The sequence below is a fragment of the Crassostrea angulata genome, chromosome 7 (assembly GCF_025612915.1).
Source record: "Crassostrea angulata isolate pt1a10 chromosome 7, ASM2561291v2, whole genome shotgun sequence".
Classification (NCBI taxonomy): Eukaryota; Metazoa; Mollusca; class Bivalvia; order Ostreida; family Ostreidae; genus Magallana; species Magallana angulata.
Window position 1 is genome coordinate 5,113,252 of NC_069117.1, and position 16,297 is coordinate 5,129,548.

General features: G+C 34.0%; 1 protein-coding gene and 1 pseudogene across 1 annotated transcript; one reads left to right on the forward strand and one right to left on the reverse strand.

The window, feature by feature from the left end:
- Positions 1-4,505: 4,505 nt before the first annotated feature.
- On the reverse strand, positions 4,506-5,501 carry LOC128156009 (uncharacterized). The gene has a single exon (XM_052817961.1). The coding sequence runs from the start codon at positions 5,499-5,501 to the stop codon at positions 4,506-4,508; it is 996 nt and encodes a 331-aa protein (XP_052673921.1).
- Positions 5,502-13,100: 7,599 nt separating this feature from the next.
- LOC128192067 (putative nuclease HARBI1) lies at positions 13,101-14,123 on the forward strand (annotated as a pseudogene).
- Positions 14,124-16,297: the final 2,174 nt, after the last annotated feature.

The following is a 16,297-nucleotide window of genomic DNA, read 5'->3' on the forward strand; positions in this document are numbered from 1 at the left end:
TATATAATGTACAGATTTGGGTCTCGCTAGTTTAAAGTATGTTATGAAATTCTAAATAAGATAGTAAACCTTATCTTAAATACTTTGAAATGAGAAAACCATGTAATTGCTTATATAAACTCATACACAGGGGGACCAAAAAAAAACAAGTATAAGTCCCCATGCGTCGTTACTACGTATCAAAGCTTTAAGGGTATGTCTTAAATATATACTATATATCAATAGTATATATACTACGTATCAAAGCTTTAAGGGTATGTCACCTTTATTTTAAACAATCATACTTCAGGGCACAGAAAAAAACAAAACAAATGTAAGTCCCTATGTTTAGTTACATTATACTACATATCAAAGAGAATACCTGTAAATCTTAGTTTAATAACCAATACCTTGTAGACAGTGTAATTACTTATATAAACTCAGTATAATTCCCATGTGTGATTACTACATCTTTAAATCTTTTCTATCTTAGAAAATTCCTGTAAACTTCATGTATATATAGACCTACAAAAATATATGTAAATTCATACTTTGAGGCACAGGACAAAGAGCATACATCATTATAATGAATAAAGCACTTGCAAGAGATTTCTTCTCTTAAATTATTTGGTATTCTCTAATCACATCCATGAACACTGGAATATTACATCACAAAATTATCACGTTTTTCGTAACTAAACAGAAGCCTTGTATGCGAGCCATTCTTTTCCATCTCTTGGACGATATTCCAAAATAACGTCATCTTTTGTTTCACGGATTCTGGTCTTCCTTCCCGATTTCCTGAGTTCATATGCCTTTCGAGCCAATTCCCCCCTCTTCTTCTTCAAATGCACCGGTAGATCTGTTCGGACAGCGTAGCCCTTTGGTAAGGTTTTGAATCTTTCTAGGTTTAAGATCATATTTCGGTCCCCCATGCGGACAAATTTCACTATAATAGCCTCTGGTGCATCTGGTTTGTAGGTGCTTTTAGGATTCTTTTGTACTCTGTGCGAGTTTTCAATCAGGATTGACTCTGCTGATTCTAATGAAATGCTTAATTTCTCATGAAAATTTTTTACAATAATATCATGGGTTACTTCACCTGTTTCTTTTGGAATACCGTAAAATAATAAATTGTATTTACGTGATCTTGCCTCTTGTTGTATTATTCGATCCTGGAGTTCTTTCAATGCATCCTCCAGCATGTCCATCTTGTCAACCTGTGGATTAATAACTTCATTCTGTTGTTTTTCCAGCTCAGCCAGCCTGTCCTCATGATTTTGAAGGGAGTCGTTTATTTGTTTCAACTCGCTGGTCAACGCATCGTCCACCTTGCCTTCTAAAGCAGTTAACCGCGCAGATAGCGATTCGTCTAGTTTCTTAATTAAACGTGAGAAAAGGTCTTTTAAGTCTTTGTTTGATACCTCATCATCCTGTAGACCTTCTTTCTCTCTCTGAGTTTCCTTCTGGGTTTCCTTCTGCTGGCATTCTTTCTCTTTCTGTGTGTCTTTCCGCGGCATCTTTCTCGTGCGTCCCGAATTTCCTCGCTGGTAGTGTAAATTATTCCACTAAACCTTTACAAAGACGCAAAACCACGTAATACTCAATGTAGGACTCGAGAACCTTGGTTCACATATTGTTCTTGACCTATTGATGTTCTAACGCCTACTATCTTTTTAAATAGTCAACAATAACGGCCCTCTGCACTTTTTCACCTCACGCCATGTGCGTAGCAACACCGGAAGTCTGGAACAACCATTTTGTCGAACATATCAAGTTGACAATCAATCGATAGATTTAATTCTCTTGACTTTTTAATTATTGCGTACATAGCTCTGGTAGTTTCACTACATATTTCCTAGTACTGTAGAAAGAGCCTGTTCTTGAAAATATAACTCCTAAATATTTAAATTCCTTGACGATTTCTATTTCGTTACCATTGTATAGAAATGATACTTTTGAGGTTTGTTTACCTTTACCAAAAATAATAATTTTAGTTTTCTCAACATTCACTTGTAATTTCCATTTTTCACAGTACATTTGAAAACAATGAAGCTGATATTGTAGATCATCTTCGGTTTCGGACATCAACACAGTGTCGTCTGCATACAACATAATCATAATTCTTAGATAACAATTTAAATTTTGTTCAATTTCTTCAGACAGGCTTTTTAGTCCTATGACATTTTCATGTGATAAAAAATCTTCAAGATCATATGCATAAAGATATAATGCAAAAAGAAACGGAGATAAGTTTTCTCCCTGCCGGACACCATTTTGACAAGGGAAATATTTGGAAAAATCATTATTATAAAATATTCTTGATCTACAGCCATTATACATATTGACAACAACCCTTAAACATTTCCCTTAAATTTGATATTCAATGAGTTTTTTCCATAATCCTATTCTCCACACTTTATCGAATGCAGCTTTAAAATCAATAAAAGCACGGAAGAGTTTCTTTTTCTTAAGTGAAAAAAGTTCAATCAGGGAGTAAAGAACAAACATATTGTCAATTGTAGAATAATTTTCTCTAAAACCACTCAGATTTTCCCTGATAAGATTAACATTATCAGCAAAAGTAGTTAACCTTCTACACAATACAGAAGTAAAAACCTTTCCTAGACAGCTCAAAAGAGTAATCGGACGGTAATTTTGTGGGTCAGCATAACTACCCTTTTTCTTATATATTGGTTTTATGTTCCCGACCAGCCAGGCTTCCGGAATAATACCAGTATCAAACACTAAATTAAAAAGTTTAACATATAATGGTATCATGATATTAATAGATGACTTAATATATTCATTAACAACAGTATCTGGTCCCGGCGATATGTTATTTTTAATAGTTTTAACAACCTCAAGAATTTCGGCCGCGGTAACTGGGTCATTGAGCAAAGAGTTACAAAATGTATCTTCGCATTTATCATTGAAGGAAGAATAGTCTAATTCAATATCTAAATCATGTTCGTTCGCGTTAACAGTTTTAAAATAGTCATAAAAATCTACTATGTTAATATCGTTAGATTCGTTACAGCTTTTATCATTCACGAGTTTCCAGTATTCTCTTGGATTTGAACTTCTTAATGTTTTAATGTTACGCTGTAGGTTATTTCTATAAACTTTGTAAGATTTATTTAATGTGCGCTTATATTTTTTCTGTGCTCCTTGCAGCTCGGATTTAAACACGCTGGTTCCATATAACTTGAATTTGCGTCTAATTTTCCTACAATTTTTTCTTGCTGTGAAGCAATCCGCATTAAACCATTGTTTTGTTTTGCTATTTCTAACCGAAGTTTTATTGCGCGGTAAAAATGTTCCAAAAGTGGTTTTGGCTGAGGATAATAGTACATCAGCTAAACTATTGAACAAAAAATCTACATCTTCCTTCTGTATTTCGACAGGGTCGCGTACTTTATCATCTATAGTTTGTTCAATACTTAATAAATTTAATGTATTTATATTTTGGCAAAACTCGCTCGACTTGTTTGGATCCCATGATCTGATTCTTTGTGTAGGATTAACATGATATGATATATCCTTATGATTTTCGTTATTTAACATTTCACAGCTTAACTGACAAGTCAATGGCATGTGGATATCAGAGTACAAACAGTTAAAAACTAATACTTCAAAATGTTTAACAAACTTAAAAATATCTGCATTACAAATAAAATAGTCAACAACACTTGATCTTGTAGTGGTGAAATTCCCACTATCTGCATCTCCGTTAACTCTTCCATTCATTATATATAAACTATTTGTTTTACAAAAATTCAACAGCTGATTTCCAAAAAAAATTGTTTTTTTATCACAACTTTTTCTATCAATATTAATGTTAAAAATATTCAACTTGTTTACATCAGTTAGGATATCACAATCTGTGTCTATCGATACTTCAAAATTTGACAAATCACTTTCCTCAAAAAAATCTTTCTTGTCAGATACTCTGGCGTTGAAATCGCCTGTTAAACACACATAGTCAAACTGAGAAATTAAATTTAAGTACTCAAGTTCTATTTCGTTAAAGCTTCTGATGAACTATAATTTGAACATTGAGGTGGGATGTATACAAAACCAAATAAAACATCATTCTCACAATCAAACAATTCACCCTTCACCCTAAACCAATAAACATATCTACATTCTGTTGCTATAGGCGTAATACATTTAGATAAGTTTTCACGGCACCCGACGACGATACCACCCGACCGGATTCGCGCACACACCTGTCTATTTTTCGCAAACAATACGTAATTGTCCAGTTCGATGGTGTCCAGGTCGTCTGTTTTTGTTTCGGTGAAGCACAATAGATCATAACAGTTCACTAGTTCTATGAACTCTGGATAGTTGAGACGTCTGTTGATACTGCAGACGTTTATGGATAATAGTTTGAGAATATTTCCAGAATATTGTAGGTTAACATCATCAGAAGTATCAGTCTGAGAATAGTTAAGAGAGTCGGTGCCATAAAAATCATGCTGGTCATCAATCGCGTTTTCATCGCGCCCTCCATGGTTTCCCTATCTCCTCTGTCCTTTGCCTCCTCGACCTCCGCCCCTGGGTCTTGGTGTGAACGTCGGTGCCGCTGCTGATAGCCGTCTCGATTCGGTGGGCCCAGAACGTGTCGGAGGATCTAGTTGTGGATTGTTTGTGTCATCTTGGGGTGGGGGTGTGAATAATTCGCCATCGATGTAAAGTTTGTCATATATGAGTTGGGCCCGCTTCTGCTGTCTTTTTGCTGATTTATAGTAAGGATAGAGTAATTTTCTCTTCTCATTAATTTCACGCGGAAACTGTTCGTTGATTCCATAATTTCTATTTTGTTCTCCTTTTAGCTTAGTAAAGGCTGATTTCCGCACTAGTTCCCGTTCCTTAAATTGAACAAACTTTGCAATGATGGGTCTCGTTTTTTCGTGCACCCTGCGCCCCATTCTATGAACTCGATGGAATTCTACGGTGTGCCTTATGTCTAACTTTTCTGCAATGAACTCTTTTAACTTGTCTTCACAATTTTCATTATCTGTTTCGACAATTCCATGAAAGATTAAATTGTCCCTCATGCTCCGTGACTGTAGGTCGACATGTCGTTCATTCAAATCATTCATTTCACAACTTAATTTTTGCAATTGGGCAGAAAGATTGGCGTTAGTTGTTTCAAGAGTTTGTATGCTCTGTAATTTTGTTTTAATTTCTGAATTATTTTTTTCACTCTCATCTAATTTTTCGCTAGTGAATTTGACACTTTTTTCCAGCTCATGCACAGTTTTTTTCAGTTCATTTACATCCTTGGTGACAGCGGTCATCTTGTTCTCAAATGAGTTGATTTTGGATTCGATATTGTCGAGTTTGTTTAATTTTTGGAACGTAAGATCTAATTTTTGAGCAAGATTGTCGATTTTTGATTCATATTGGCTGTCCGTATGCGCTATGAATCCAACGGGCTGGGCTACAGACGGGTTTTGGGGTTGATAACCAACAGGGGATACATTATAGTTCATAGCATGCATTGGATTCATTGTTGTGATCGAGCTAATCGGTGTCGAAAAGCAAACTTTTAAATCTCTCGCCACTTCAGTGAAAATGCTATCGTTACTGTTACCATCACCCTGAAGTGTACTCAGTACATTGACTTTGTTATGATTTCCATCGTCACAACTTACATTTGCGTCTTTCTTCCTTTTTTTCCCTTTGTTTGTTTTTTTGTTGCCCTTTCCTTGACTTTTAGGATTCATAGAAACACATAGTTGCTCTCAGGAATTAAAATAAAACCGATTTTCCGTAGAAAAACACAAAAATATTAAGGCCTAAATTTTCGTGACTATACACTCTCGCACATGCGCATCGATCCCTCAGACGCCAAATTGAGGCGCCAGCGGGGTTTGCTTATTAAGTTTTAAATATTAAATCGTTCGATGGTTTAAAATTATATAAATATAAGTAATAAGAAATCATTCTTTGAGTATTATGAGGTGATAATTTCGGTCGGGGCGTGATCAAATCGATCGTAAAGCCCTGTGGGCTTTATTGGATTTGATCACGCCCCGACCAAAATTATCACCTCATAATACTCAAAGAATGATTCCTTACTCCTAAATTAAAATGTGTTCTAAACATTTGATGTAAATATTATAGCATTGAATCATGATTTTTTGAAGTATACACTCTCATAACTGCAGCGGTGTGTGCATACAAATTGAGTAACGCGCGTTAGCGCGTTACTCAATTTGTATGCACACACCGCTGCAGTTATGAGAGTGTATACTTCAAAAAATCACGATTTAATGCTTATATTTACATTTTTTAACTTCTTGCCTTGTCTGCAAATTATGTGATTCATACCTTAAAATTCCCGTCTTATCTTAAGGGTAAGTTAATATTAATGGAAGAGCCACAGTAACAGCCACATGCGTGAACTTTGATTTTCGCTTGTTGCGTTGCAGTTTACAGCGTTCAACGTTTGTGACGTCATAATAAAACTCGTCAATTTGACCTTTGACTACTTGTTGCATTTAGAGGCATTTGAAGATCACAGAATTTAATGGAAAAACACAGTAGAATGTAAATATACCCGTTTAAAAACAAACAAAATTATCTCACCGTTTATGCATACCTTTTCTATTACTGAAGTTTTCATCTGTTTCAAGAATTAAGAATTGTTGTGTTATTTATTGATGCAGTGGTGTGGGTTTCGTGTGGTTCTGATATATGATGCTTTATCACATGGGAATAGAGATCTTCCTTCCTTTATTGTAAAACATTCTGAATAGATTATTTAATTCTCGTGATATTATTTGGCAAAATATCCAAAAATTGATTGTTCCATTAGAGTGATTATGCAAAATGAAACTGAAAACAGCTACAAGGTCACAACAGAGTGACTCTTTGGCAGATATATATCATTCAGTCACGTATCCCACTTCTCTCAGTAAAAATTCAGATAAATCTAAAAAGTAGTCTACATAAATCAGAGAAATAGGCATCACTTCCCAAGCATTAATTCTTTAAAAGGAAAACTCCAATTAGAAAAACAGGACTGTGAATTCTCATTTTGACGCTACACAGCAAGAAACTTGTTTTAGCCTCGTTGTGAGAATCTTCATTTAATTAACACCTCAAATATAAATGACGTAATTATTACGGAATTATTCTACCACCCTTACTCCATTTATTGGTTTTTGTACTATATAATGCTATGAACAAAGTTATGCAAGGATGTTAAAATTGATAACTAGCTAGAAGATAACTATTTTTAAGACATACATTTGTAAGTGTGTTATGTGGTATACACTTATGCTGCGTTAAGGCGTTCGCGTTAATTCGCAAAAAAGTGAAATTATGCAAAAAACATAGTAAGGTTGGTTACCTAACGATAATGAATAAGGTTTCCCATATAAAATATCTACATTCATCCAGCTACAATGTTACTAGGTACGGAGGCCAAGACATGTTTTAGACGACAACAAATAAGTAAACGGCAAACAGTCTAAAGTTATTTTTATTTTTTTGGAAAGGGGGCGGGGGCTTCAAACGCTTTTTGAAAGTGTCACATCTGGAAATAATTAAATATTTTGAATTATCCTAATCGCTTTGACTTCAAACGTCGTTCAAAGAGAAGAAAATATTGAAAGCCATGAACTAAAATGTTTCATAATTTAAATATATCTTATGTTTAAAAGAATCGTGGGTATATGGAAGTCCATTGGTGCAACGTAAGAAATTTTTCCTGACAGCCGGTGGTCGCCAAATCATTTGAAGGCGGATGCAGTTTAAAATTGGTGTAGTAAAAAAATACAATTGGAGGAGTTTTAAAATATTTGATTATGTTTCAGTTATCACTGACAAGGTCTTTCTGGGCTTTATTTTGTCATTTTCTGATTTTTATAATTTCCTCTATAAAAGATATTTTACCAGAGACATAATTATGTCTCTGTTTTTACATATTATAAAAGCAAAATTTTAACGTCAATTGTCTTATAAAAAAGCTACAGATTCTTGGAAACAAGGCTTGTGGCATGTTTGTTAGTTTGGTGTCGCATAATTTCTCTATTTCAGCGGATTGCCAGTTTTTTAATGGAGATTTTAATTAGGAACTTCTTATAAAACCAATTTGTTTTTATATGGTATATATATTCTGATAATAATTTTTTTTAAAAATGCTGAAAAATAACCTCATTTTGCTTAATAGGGAAAACAAGGACATTTTCTTAAGTTACCCAATCATGTTTCAAATGATTAATCCTTTTCTCTAAGGGTTACTTAAGTTTTAAACGAAAAATTATTGATTTAAATTTTTTCACTATCGCCGGTGTGAAGCAGAATAACCCCCGTAGAATAATGCCTGAAGAATAAGTGTCATTTTCATAAAAATGAGCACACTCTACGTGAAGAAAAGTGACCCCTGTAGAATAATGACCCCCTTCTAAATTTAAGTTTTTCGGGATCATTTCTTGTAATTTGTGGAACGTTTTTTTTTAAATATTGCAATTTTTATTGCAGTAAACAGAAAGTAACAAAACTTATAATTCATATTATTAAACTTACATTGAACCGGGGAATGATTCTCATCTTACCGAGTTACATATACATGTATATGCATATCAATATGACAAGTGAAAACACATTATAAAATTATTTTGTATACAAGTGAAGCATCCAGAATTAATGATTAAACCAAAATTATGAGAACGCGTTTACTCTATTGTTAGAAGTTATTGCTCGAATAATCAATATACCTGATCTTGAATTCAAAAATACCTTGCTTGAAGTCAAAACATTTGTTTTCCGCTTCACTAAAAATATATATCAAAATTCACATAAAATAATTCATACAGCATTAATGTAAATAAAAACATTTATTGTCTAGATAAATTAACAATCTTCACTAAAGTGTTATGTTCTTGATAGTCCCAGCCAGATCACCAATATTACCGTCAGTTTAAGCATGCCTTTTACAACATACACCATAGCATAGCATACAATGTTATAGATTCTCATTTGACAAATCGTATCATACCATAGCATACCAAAGCATAAAACATGATTTTAACTCGATTTGAAATGCTTTTATTTTAAAGATTAAATGTTCACATTACATATTAGTGGTTGACTTTGCCTTATTATCTTTTTACTTTGAAATATTTGGAACAATTCTGTATACCGAAGCCTTTGTTCAAATCTAATAGCATACCATATCATTAAGCTTTTTATTTCAATTTCTCATAGCATACAAATATCATATCATTGCATTAAAATCTCATAGCATATCTTGAAATCGGGTACCATAGCATATCATAAAATTAAAAAAGAAATGCATAAAATGACCGTACGTAAAAGCTAATATTGGTCTCTGTTTTGTGAAATCATTTTTTAAGAAAGGTTCTTTGTCTATCGATCAAATAAAATATTTGTCGACGAGAGAAGAGATAGATCTAACAATCATGTGTGTCAATGTAAGCTAGTATGCTTGCTATGGATAAGAAAAACTATACACAGCGATTTCTTAACAAGTTGGGTGTTTTTAACTTCAAATTCAGCTGAGCAGAGTGAAAATTCAAGTAATTTTATAGTCAGATTTCTTGGATATGGGGTAACACATATAATTGATTGCGCCCACGAGAAAGGGGTATTATGACCTTTTTTTAAACAGAGAGAAATAACATCACAAATATTGACGTAATTTCATGACGTCGTCCGAAATGTAGAAATCATAAAGAGTGTTATTTTCACAACGAGTAGCATTCTTTACCATACTTTATTAATTCAACACGTTATTATGGCTTAACTCTTTATTTTGGTTAAATTCTTTAAGATATATTGACAAAATCAATTTGTTTTTAGATTTTCCCTCATTTTGTGCTAGATTCATCAAAATATGCTAGTTCAAATATTAGCTATATTTGAATAGCTGTTGAGGAAATATTTTGAACCGGGTTTTCCAAGCATTTTCCAACGGAAAAATCAGGATCCGGTTGCACGAACGTTATAGTTTAGTTAAATTTAACTAGCCGTTAACTTGACGTTAACGTGAAGTTAAAATTAACGGCGAGTTAAATGGGTTGCACGAACGTTAACTAATAGTTAAAGCTTAGTTTATTATCTAATTGAACTTAAAGATTTAACTCAGGTTACCTAGGTACATTAAATATTAATATCAAAATGGCGGATCTGTTGTTATTTGGAAACGTGTTTGTGGAGAAGAAAAAAAGAAACTACAGAGAGAGAATAGAAATGACAGATTTGAGCGACATGCAAATCCGATCCCGATTTGGATTTCGACGAGATTCGATTACGTATATTTCGGACATTGTGCGTTATGATCTGCAAAGAGCAACAAAACGAAGTCAGTCCATATCGTTGGAAATGCAGGTACTTGTTATCAGAATACACATTCATATAATTAAAACAACATCATCACAAAATAATCATTATACTACCATATATATAATATGTAAACGGTGTGACCGTTGGACCGAGCGCAGATTTATCACAATGCAGTTTGATTGTTGTGTGATAAAATCTATTTAACGAGGCTGGGTCTAATTTGTTCTGCCCTAGATTTTTGGATGAAACTTTTTACATGAATTTCTACTGATATAATTATTTTTTTAAGATTAAAAAATAAGACATTTACCACACCGTTTGTTTAGGGGGTCATCTCAAAGTGTGTTAATCTTTAACATAGGACCCTATGGGATTTTGCTTGAAATGTATCAATTTTGCATATTTTTTACATTTTTTCAAAACTTCTGCCCTAGGGATTTCTTTTTCTGTTCTACATATTAAAGTAATTGCTAAAAGGCATCAAATGGTCAAATAAAAAAAACCTTTTACCTCCTGGTTTGTTCCAGGGGTCTTATCAAAGTTGATTTTTATATGCCCAATTTCCCAGATTCGTCAGATAATGGCTATTTTTTATTTGACAAAAGCGGAAAAGGTGATCTAAATAGTATTATTAAAACATTAAGACATATTTAAGTAATAAAAAAATATATAACATCACATATTAAGGGTCATTGATATAAAATACATGATTATTGTCTGAAATATATGAATTTAGCTATATTTAGGCGGGTTAAGAAAACGTGACAGAAGGCTAGGCTTGCTGAACCCTCTTCACGTTTCGACCCGAGCCCAAATATAGCTTATACCTCGAGACATTTATGTTTATTCCACAATATAACATTATTTTTACGCATCAAACGAGATATTTTCAACAATTTTCGCTGAATATCTGCAGTTGAAACTATCACGCCATGGCGTCAAACAAGCAAAAAGATGACGTCACAATACAAATGAAACGCTGCGCGAAAGCTTGCGTACTCGTTCTGTACTCGGCCTCGTTAAAACGCACACAGTAGGATCCGCCTGCCTGGTTGCCTACTCAAATCATTAAACTAAACGTCGCGTGCTCAGCTGTCTACATTATGACGTCATATATCAGATGTAAAACGTTCAAGTTTTGTCTACGGAAATAGCCGAAGAGAGTTACGCGATTCCAATTTTTTTTATATTTCTTTCATTTTTCATCAATTTGATTCATATGAATGCCGCTGTCATAAATTTGAATACTTTATTCAGTATCTAAAAGATCAGTTCCTTGACGTTAATGTTTTTATTTTCCATCTGATAATTTGATAAGACATACATAGAAAAAGTCGTGTTTCTTGATTGAAGCACTATTGAAACTTATCTGGTTTCCTTTTTAATTTCTTTTTATTCAAATTACCTTCTATTGAAACACTGGAACTTATTTAATCCAGTTCAGGGGCAATAAACATCGATTAGTACTAGTCAATCAATGATCGAACTAACTTTAACAAAAAAATGGCTGCCAATATGGCGGCGCCCAGGGCTGGAAGAAATTTTTTTTGGCCTTAGTACCCCTGATTCAACTTTCATTTTTCACTGATTTTCTTATATATACGTGTTACCATTAATCCTCGCTTCGCGAGGCGGGCTTCGCCCGCCTCTCGCTGCGCTCGGTAATATGTAAACGGTGTGACCGTTGGACCGAGCGCAGATTTAACACAGTGCAGTTTGATTTTTGTAGAACAAAATTTATTTGAAACGCACACAGTGGGATCCGTCCGGTTGCCTTCTCAAATCATTAGCTAAAGTTTAAGTAAACGTCGCGTGCTCAGTCTACATTATGACGTCATGTTTCAGACGTAAAACGTACACGTTTTGTCTTCGGAAATAGCCGAAGAGAGTGACGTTATTCCGAATTTTTTTTTAAATTTCTTCTTTCATTGTTCATCAATTTAATTCATATGAATGCCGCTGTAAGAAAATTAAATACTTTATTCGGTATCTAAAAGATCAGTTAATTGACCTTAATATTTTATTTTCCATCTGATAATTTGATAAGACATACATAGAACAAGTCGTGTTTCTTGATTAAAGCACTATTGAAAATTATCTGGTTTCCCTTTTAATTTCTTTTAATTCGAATGACCTTCTATTGAAACACTGGAACTTATTTAATCGAGTTTAGGGACAACAAACATCGATAAGTACCGATCAATCAATGATCGAACTAACTTTTTAAAAACAAAATGGCTGCCAAGATGGCGGCGCCCAGGGCTGGAAGAAATTTTTTTTGGCCTTAGTACCCCTGATTCAACTTTCACTTTTCACTGATTTTCTTATATATATACGTGTAACCATTAATCCTCGCTTCGCGAGGCGGGCTTCGCCCGCCTCTCGCTGCGCTCGGTATAAACACATACTGGACCAATTATTAAAATGCTAAGTTACATGCAAAGTGAGGTTTTATGCTTTGTATATTGCATACCTATAAATTTGACGCATCGGGCCGAGAAATACATATCTCTTTTTATCCTTGGTGAACTGTTTATTAAATTGTTTATGAAATGAAAATTGTCGATCTTAAATTATACATATTACCAATGCAAACATCTAGAAAAAAATGAAAACGTTAGCAAATATGAACGCTGTAAAATGACGTCATTTTTGATACTTTGATTATGACGTCAGTACTTTATAAATACAAGGATTGCTAACATCGATAATAGTACCATGTCCCCCCTCTGATCCTATTCAAAAACACGTGAAAAAATACATGTTACATAAAATTATATCAAACCTTGCAGGTTATGCTGGCTCTACGTTTTTATGCCCCTGGAAGCTTTTTGGAAGTTATCGGAGATACCATGGGGTTTGATAAAAGTACAGTCAGCAGGGCTATCGACGATGTTACTAAATATAAATGCACTCATTGCAAAGAAAGATAGATTTATAAAATGGCCTAATCATGAGGAAGTTTTGAAATCCAAGCAAAATTTCTTTTCACGGGGTGGATTTCCAGGAGTAATTGGCTGTATAGATGGAACCCATGTCCGAATACAAGCACCTTTTGAAGATGAGGCCGTGTATGTGAACAGGAAGGGGTTTCATTCCATCAATGTGCAGGCCATTTGTGACCATGAAGGTACTTACTATAATATAGTCTACATATATTATCTCATTACAGATTGGTTAAATAGAGAGTATATTAAACCCAGATAGAAAACCTATCATATTTTCGGACATCCGAGGTGTGTACCTTCTTGGAAGAAACCACCGTGGTGTCGAAGATGGCTACCTCATTGGTGATAGTGGCTATGCTTGTTCTAGGTTTTTAATTACACCCTATCTACATCCTGCAAACCTGTCAGAGGAAGCATTTAATACCGCTCATTGCCGTACACGCAACGCTGTAGAGAGAGTCTTTGGTTGGTGGAAAAGAAGGTTCCACGTCTTGCATAGCGAAATCAAGATGAAGCCTGCAAAAGTCTGTAAAATAATTGGTGCCTGTGCCATTCTGCACAACATCGCCATATCTCTTAAGGAAGAGATGGATGATGAGGACGAAGAAGAGGTCAACGCCGCTGTTCATTTGGCTTATCGGGGACCTTAGGACGGAAGAGCAATCAGGAACTTTATAACCCGGACCTACTTCTAAAATGAATGCATAACAAAAATAAATTTTGAGAACCCTTCATATTATTTATGTAATGATTTAAAACTGTAACTGTTTTATAAGTAGTACATGCATGCTTTTTTTTATTCGTCCGTTATGGCTTGTAGTGCTAGCAAAGCATTTTCATTCTGAGTTACAGTCTGCTTCAGGCATTCAATCTGCAGCGCCAGCTTCGAATTCTGTAATTCCATATTCTGCTTCTCGAGGTCCGCCCGTTCGAGGTCCTTCTGTAGTAGCTTCATGTTCTGCATTTCGATTTTTTTTTTCTGACAGCATAGAAACTTGAGAATGATCATTTTCTATATAAAATACGACATTGTAGTATTTGTCGTTTACTGCTGATCTCTTTTAAGTGTTAATAAATAAATCATTTCTTATCCAGCAAATTAAAATCAGTAAAGTAGGCCTACATGTGAGAAGTACAATTTCCAACGACAGTATGAAACCAGGATGAATGCACAATGCTTATTATTTTACCTCATACTGTATCTTCTGAAGCTGTTCAAATGAGATCTTTCTTCTTTTTATCTGCACATGAGAAGTAGTTTTATCTCCTTCGCTATAATTTAAAAAAGCAAAGAAAAAAGTAAGTGAATTAGCTATTAATATATATACATGTATATGTATAAAAATCTGTATCATCAGCCGATTGCATGGTTACTCAATTCACTTACTGATTAACCTATTAGGTATTTACATGACAATACAACAGATTCTAATTTGACTGAAGTTAACGTTATGGAACGCCATAGCTGCCTTAAGGTCAATTTCATATTACATGAATTGGTATATTTATGTCTCCCCTTTCAAAGGGGAGACATATTGTTTTTGTCGACTTTCTTTTTCTTCTTCTTCTTATTCTTCTTCATCCAAATTTGTCCAGGCCGTAATTTAAATACCCTTTGAAAAAATATAATAAATTTTTGTCTGGGTCATAACTTTAATACCCTCTGACATTAAGACTTCAAACTTGGAACATAGGTAGATGGTATAGATAAGGAGTGCACACTACCAACACATTTAACCTTGATCTATTTTGTTCTTCAAGGTCAAGCTTTTCATAAAAAATATTGTCTGGACCATAACACAAGACTCCTTTAACATACAGACTTTTAACTTGTATCATAGATAGATGGTATATAACCTAGTTGAACCTTACCAAAATTTTTGACCTTGACCTAAAATTTATATTTCTATGTCATATTAGAAAAAACTTCATTGTTCAACTCCTGAATACACTTTGACAGAAGGACTTCAAACTTTAAACAAAGAACAATAATAATACACTTAGGTGTACTTTTGAATAATATTTGACCATGACCTTGTTTTACTCAAGGTAAAATTAAGAAAAATATAATAAATTTTTGTCTGGGTCATAACTTAAATACCCTTTGACATTAAGACTTCAAACTTGGAACATAGGTAGATGGTATAGATAAGGAGTGCACACTACCAACACATTTAACCTTGATCTATTTTGTTCTTCAAGGTCAAGCTTTTCATAAAAAATATTGTCTGGACCATAACACAAGACTCCTTTAATATACAGACTTTTAACTTGTATCATAGATAGATGGTTTATAACCTAGTTGTACCTTACCAAAATTTTTGACCTTGACCTAGAATTTTTATTTCAAGGTCATATTAGAAAAAACTTCATTGTTCAACTCCTGAATACACTTTGACAGAAGGACTTCAAACTTCAAACAAAGAACAATAATAATACACTTAGGTGTACTATTGATTTATATATGACCTTGACCATGTTTTACTCAAGGTCAAATTAAGAAAAAGATAATAAAATGTTGTAACATATAGCTGACATCATTCTTTTTCAATTGTTAAATTTGCCCCATATTACAATCCTTTGGGAGAAGGGGAGACCACAGGGGCTCGTCACGAAGTTTTTTCAACCTTTTATATATACCACCTCTATACTATAAAATACACAAGGGAGGAATCAAAACTCGGAAAAATCGCTACCTCCCGATTTCGGTCGCCTCGTATTAATTCTTCTCGGACGTTAAACCCTGCACTCTAGGTATCATTAGATCGGGAAAGGACCATAGTTTTTAGGAATACATGTAAAATTTAAACATCGGCAACAATTTTAGAAGTTTTCACGCATTTTCTTCCAGTTTACTCTCCGGTGACACTTTCTTCGATCAGATGTTGCGCTCTCATCGGTCAATTCAATGTTGCTCAAGATAACTCGTACGCGGACTTGTATTTTAGAGGGATTTTCAAACGATATTCAAACTTGCTTTGATGCAAGAAATACATAGTCACGTCCTACCGAATGTCCGATGTATGGTTAAAATATTTCTACAT